Here is a 6,000-nt window from a genome sequence, read left to right on the forward strand (position 1 = left end):
GAATAGTTTTGAAAGTTAATTGCATGTTGGACCGCCCTAAGGCAGTTAGAAGACAGAACTTGCTTCTGACCCAACCCATCACAGCTTCCCGCCTTTGAAGCAAATATTAGATGCCAGCATTTAGGAGTCCTCCTTCAAACACCAGCATGACACCAGCAATAGGCAGAGTTACTCCCAGATACCCAGTCTCCTGACCTACAGGGACAGAAACCCAACACAGACACTTGCTACGGGTCTACATGGGTCTGATTTCCTGTTACTGGCCAAACTAAACCCTAATAACATTTATTTTTCTCCAGCACTCAGATACGCAGGTGGGAGCCAAGTTAAACAAATACTTTCAAGCCTCTCTCTGTCTCCACTGACAATTTTAGTACCTGGCAAATTAGAAGCCAGAGGAACCATAGAATTGTCTGACATGAGTCAACAGAACTGAGCAACAAAAGGAAAAATACATAAAGAAACACTGAAGCAACATTGTGGTTCCTTTGCTTGTGCCAGGGAAGAATTTATCTGTGGAGAAAGGGTGTAAAGAAGGGGACAGCTGCCAAATGTACAGTATACAGGAGAAGTTTCCACTCACCTCTTTCTCTGGACAAAGAGGGAAAACTCAGATTGTGAAAACAACATGCTACATTTTAGTTGAAGTCTTCAGGATTTCTATTTATTTTAGAATTTGTGCTTTGCCCCCCAACAGATTTCATTTCAATGCCTTATGCAGGTCTAAGAGCACAGTAACAGTGGCTTTAATCTGTCATCCCCACCTTTGCATTTTAGAAGTCACGGAACGCAAGTTTAAGATCTGCAAGACACAGTGGGCTGGCTCTTCCAACCCAGGGCTCCTGGGTTCACTTCCCAGAGACAAGGCTGGAGATGCAAACCTGCTGTGGAAGGCTTGCACCACAGCACAATAAAATCAGGCCAGCTACAAAGCAGCCAGCCTCCCATGGCAGGTCTTTGATATATCTAAATTTTGGTGAACATCTCAGCTTAAAATGACCAGCTTCATGGACTGAGATATACAGACATTAACTACTCCACACACTCCCCCCAAGAAGAAAACAATGGAGTAGATAATTCCCAGCTGGACCCTCCAGGCTGCTCAGTGTGCCCAGCCTGTAAGCCTGGGCTCTACCCCAGCCAATGTGCTGCCTTATGCACCCTCACAGCCATTCCAGAATTAGCAAAAACTGTCAGTGAAGATGCTGACACTGGTTCTGTCAACCAGCCTGAGAATATCTGCAGCTTGTGGAAAAAATGAAGCTTTTGACAGGTTCCAGATTCAGAGGCAGGACAGCCCAGCTTCTGAAGTTGTAGTAGCATAATGTAGCAGGACATATTTACCCTTTCATGGCTGGAAGGAGCTGGGGCCTATTGCATATTACAATGTCATGCCAAGCACCAACCTGCTCTTAAGCCTGCAGCAGTTCTCTCTGCTGTACCACCACAAAAACATGACAGTGCAGGCAGCTGCTGTCTTGGATCTGCTACTTCTATTCAGGATTCTTGGTCCCCATTCCTCTGATTACTGTATCTGTCTCTCAGCTTTGTTTTGTTTTCTGAAGCAGGAACAAGCTTTGCCTGCTTTCTAAAAGCACCACACCAAATCCCTGATCAACTGTTGGGAAGTGTAAGCACTGCAACAGTATAAATAAAATAAGTCTAATGAATTAAACAATTATTTGATGAACTGTTGATTATTTAGATTTGGCTTAGGGTCGTTAGAATGGAGCTTTATGCTGCTTTAAACACGTATGAGACGCACACACAAAGTGTCTGATTTGAAAGTCTCCCAGGTGCACCCCTACATGGTTCTGACCCAAGACATGAGCCACACCACAACCAGCCTGCTCCTTCCAGAGAGCTGCATGTTAAAGGGTCCCTAAGCAACACGGATGAGCTCAAACACCATTCTCACAGTGGGATCCTTTCGCGAACCAAACCTCAATTATCCTGACCTCATCCACAAAGTTCTCCAGATGGAAGAAATCAGGTTTAACAGAACATGATTTTCAGGCAGTCTGTGACAGAAAGTACCTCGTTTTGCCTCTGCAACACTTGCTGTTCCTCAAGGTCACCTTGTGATTCAAATCCTCTCCAGGGTTCTCCTACTTTTAACATTGAGGTTGCTCCATGTGATGCAAGTTGCTTCTCTCCCACCACCTTCGTCACCTATAATAAGAGAAGACAGCAGAAAATGAAAGCTGGCTCTCTTTAATAGCATCAGTTACAGGTCAGCAGTTGTAATGTTGAAGTGCTGCCCTTCACTGGCATACAGCTCAGGGATTTTAAAGGGCTAGAGAACCTAAGAGAGATTTTGCTCTTGCACACGCTCTTGCTTTCACCATCATTTTAAGTTGGAGTCTGTCAGACATTATTCATTATTTCATCCTTTATTATACTTAAAGTCATAGCCTTCAGTTCTGCTTTCAGAAAAGTCAAGTTTTTACTGACCTGTGTCAGAACAATAAGAGAGACTATTACTGTATATACAGGACAGGTGCATTTATAACTAAGATACATCTAGTGCACTGAAATGCAGTGAGCTAAAAAGACAGGGCAACAGGACTCCTGGATTTACTCCTAAATCTACTTTTACAACCCCAAGTTATTGGAAATACCCAATTCAGATCCCTTATCCGATCTGTAAAATGTCACTAAGCTAAATCAAAATGCTTTCTACATTTATTTAAAAAATAATAATAATAATTTAACTACTGATTACACAGAGAGACCAAACCTCAGGGAGACGGGGTCACTTATTGTCCTGTTTGTTCTCAACAGGCGGAGAGCTGTTAGCAAGAGCAAAGAATCCATATTATCCGACCACGAGGCCGTCAAGTACCAGCCAGCAGTGCAGGTCGAAGAGGACACCATGGACTTCGCACTGGAAGACTCTGTTCTCCTTCCCATGGATCCCAACCTGGAGTGCCACAGCCCACCCCCAGATTACAACTCCGTCATTCACTACTCAGCACCTCCCGTGTAAAGAGCCCAGCCTGGCACAGGGCATCCTGCACCTCTCTTAATCCTGGTCCCACGTGCCTCTACGTCTGGATGAAGAGGCTGGGTAAAAACCGAAGGGAAATCTGACAGGACAATGATCCACATGTTTCTTCTGGAACATCTCCAATGGGAATAGAAACATTTTAAAGAGCATCTTCTTTGCTGTCGTTAAAGGTGTATTGCAACAAATGCAGTAAATTACATCTCTATCTATAAAAGTCACTCAGTAGGAGCTCTAACCCAGAACTGCTTCCACCCCCTCCACCCCAGCTGGGGCTGCACACTGGTATTTGCAGATTTACAAGTTCTTTTACTCCGTAAGAGTCAGCAAGCGTCACATCAAGCTGGTTGTGAAAACTCAATTCCTCCTCCTGGTCCTGCACACATCCCAAGGGATTGATCAGCACAGTGCTGTAAGGGATCAGTTGAAAACAACAGCCGCACGCTTTGCTTTGGAAGCAAATCCAGACTTGAAACATCATTCTTAACTTGGGATATCTCACCTCCCATAAACAGTTCAGAATTATTCTGAAATCCAAAATATTTTGGCTACAATTTGATTCAATAATTTCTACTGCCTATAGGACATGCTTCTAAAAGCTCTGTGACCTAGAGACAGCAGCCTGTGCTCATGTATTCAGAGGCTGGCTGGTCTTTCGGGCCATCAGGGCATACAACACGGTTAAATCTGTTTCCCTGTGGTTTCTCCTTGTTCCAACAGCAATTTATTTGCCATCCATGTAACAGGAAATCCTGATGGAGATGCATCTGGAATGATCGCAAGGCAAAATCACTGCCTTAAATGAGCAAGGAGCCAGCTCCTGAGCTCAGACAGACAGAATTTCCCTGGGCACATGCACATCCCAGTGTGGACGTGCCCAAATACTCACTAACACAAGAGCTAGAGATCCACACACACACACCCTCCCCTGAGGCACCAGCAGGGCAGCAGCATTTCTATCCTGGGAACTCTTGCCTGCACTAAACTATAAGCACGTGTGAGGGGTTTGTCTCTGACTGTCCTGCAAAGGTAAATATTGACATGCAGTGCCTTATGCACTGAAACCTTTCGTGGGTTCAGGGTAATTCCAAGTTTGTTTTGCAGCCTGATCAGGCAGGACTGACAGGATCACAAATTCTCACACTTGGGAAACTCAAAGCACATTGTGCCTTGCCTAAAAGCCGTGTGTGGCAGGGACTGGGGGTCTGCATGTATCCCCTGGTGCTGTGCAGCCCCCACGCATATCGGCAGCAACGTCAGACAAAAGCAAATAATCCTTTTCATTTAACATGTGATGTAACAATCAGAGCTGACTTTACAAATCCAGGAAGGACAAAGATATCTAGGTTATAAGCAGAAGAAGCAAGGGTGAGAAAGATTCTCATGGACAGACAAGGCTAGAAGTTACAAACCCAGATCTATACATGACGCTCTGTGTGTTCTGTCTGTGCAACCCCTTCTCTTCTTAGACTTGACACTGACTTCACTTCTTTGGAGAAAAAGAATTTTTCTTCATGATTACAAACTGATGGCAAAAAGAAAAATACAACCCTTGGAAAACAATTCGGTTACCTTGGAGAAGAGAGCCTAAGTGGCCTCGCAGCAGTGAAGAAAACACTTCTAAGATGATTAGTTAACAGCTGGTTACACTGCAGTGAATACAAACCAGCCTCAGGTATTATCAAAGGGGGAAACAAATCTCCAACCCCCATCCACATTAACTGTGAATGCTACAGCACCTGAAGTATGGGCTCTCAGGAACTGCACTTCTCCTCCTTGACTTCGGATTCAATGTGTTAAGGAAATCACCTGCAGTAACTCACGAGCCCCCTGCTCGCAGCGGACCTGCTAGATGGGTGTGGTCTGCAGTTGCTTTATGGTCATTTTTGCACATCTTTGTATTTTAGTACCTATGTATTAAGTAGAGCTGAGCATCAAACAGAGGAAAGAATTCATCTGACGAGCCCCTAAAAGCTCATTGGATCAGTTTTTCATCAAACAGTGAATTAACCAGCTATAGCTCTGATCAAATAATCACTCAATTCTTTCAGAAATAATTTATTCACATGACAAGAAGGAAGAAAAAAGGTGCAGACAGATTGCCTGGCTCTGCTGTTAATGGCATCAGCACAAGATTGTGCCTTGTTCTGTAGGATAAGAACATGAGGATGTTTAAAAACCTTTGCTTATAAACTTTAAAATAAGCACATACGGGAGGAATCCCCCTGCAAGGATACTGTCTGCTTTGAAAATGACTTGGGAAACACTGCTGGGGGAGCTGTGTGTCTCAGAGAGCTGAGTATGTCATCTTTGCAACTGATCATGAATGAACTGCAGAGGTTTCCCTGGGACCAGAGGACCATGAAGCACATTTCTGAGTGGGACCCCAGTGACACTCCTGCCGGTCCCTGTCTGGCTCCCAGCAGCCGGTATCAGCCGTTTGGCATCGCGTGGCATGACACGAGTACAGAGGGCAGGCTCAAGTGCTCAGGACACGTTTTAAAGCCCCGGTTTGGATTCACAGCTGCTCCCCTGCAGAAAGCCAAGGGCTCCTCCACAGAGGTAAAACAAGAGCCGTTTGGAGCAGAAGCAACAGCAATTTCTCCAGGGAGCGCAGACCGAACCCACCGTAACAGCCTTCCAGGGCTGGGGAGATGGCAACTGACTGATGTTTGGGCAGCTGTGTTTCCAGTGTTTATTTTCTGTGGAAGATTTTTTTTTTTCCCTCCTTATAGTAAATGTAACAAGCAGAAGTATCACCTGAAAAGTATTATTGAACATATGTCTTCTATTTTATTTACTAATATTGTGTTTGTCCTTTTCTCTCCTCCCTTAATTTAATTATTTGTTCTTCTCTTACAACAATGTATATAGTTTACTGGGTAGAAACAAATATAGCGACGCATTTATATGGTAAAATTTGTTAACATTTTAGTCAAAAGGGAAAGAGATCCCCAGACCTAACAGAGTTACCTATTGTTACTAAACACGTC

At 44.3% G+C, this 6,000-nt stretch overlaps 1 protein-coding gene across 1 annotated transcript in view; it reads left to right on the forward strand.

Annotated features, from left to right (window-relative positions):
- Window positions 1-2,989, forward strand: part of LOC311195773 (vascular endothelial growth factor receptor kdr-like) — a gene marked incomplete at both ends in the record, with an annotated part of 127,719 nt that extends 124,730 nt beyond the window's left edge. The window contains one exon of the mRNA XM_084269198.1: window positions 2,785-2,989. Within this exon, the coding sequence (XP_084125324.1) occupies window positions 2,785-2,989 (205 nt within the window). The remainder of the gene's footprint in view (window positions 1-2,784) is intronic.
- Between the last annotated feature and the right edge of the window lie 3,011 nt (window positions 2,990-6,000).

This window comes from Gallinula chloropus (assembly GCF_964237585.1).
Source record: "Gallinula chloropus genome assembly, chromosome: 11".
In the NCBI taxonomy this organism is placed as follows: Eukaryota; Metazoa; Chordata; class Aves; order Gruiformes; family Rallidae; genus Gallinula; species Gallinula chloropus.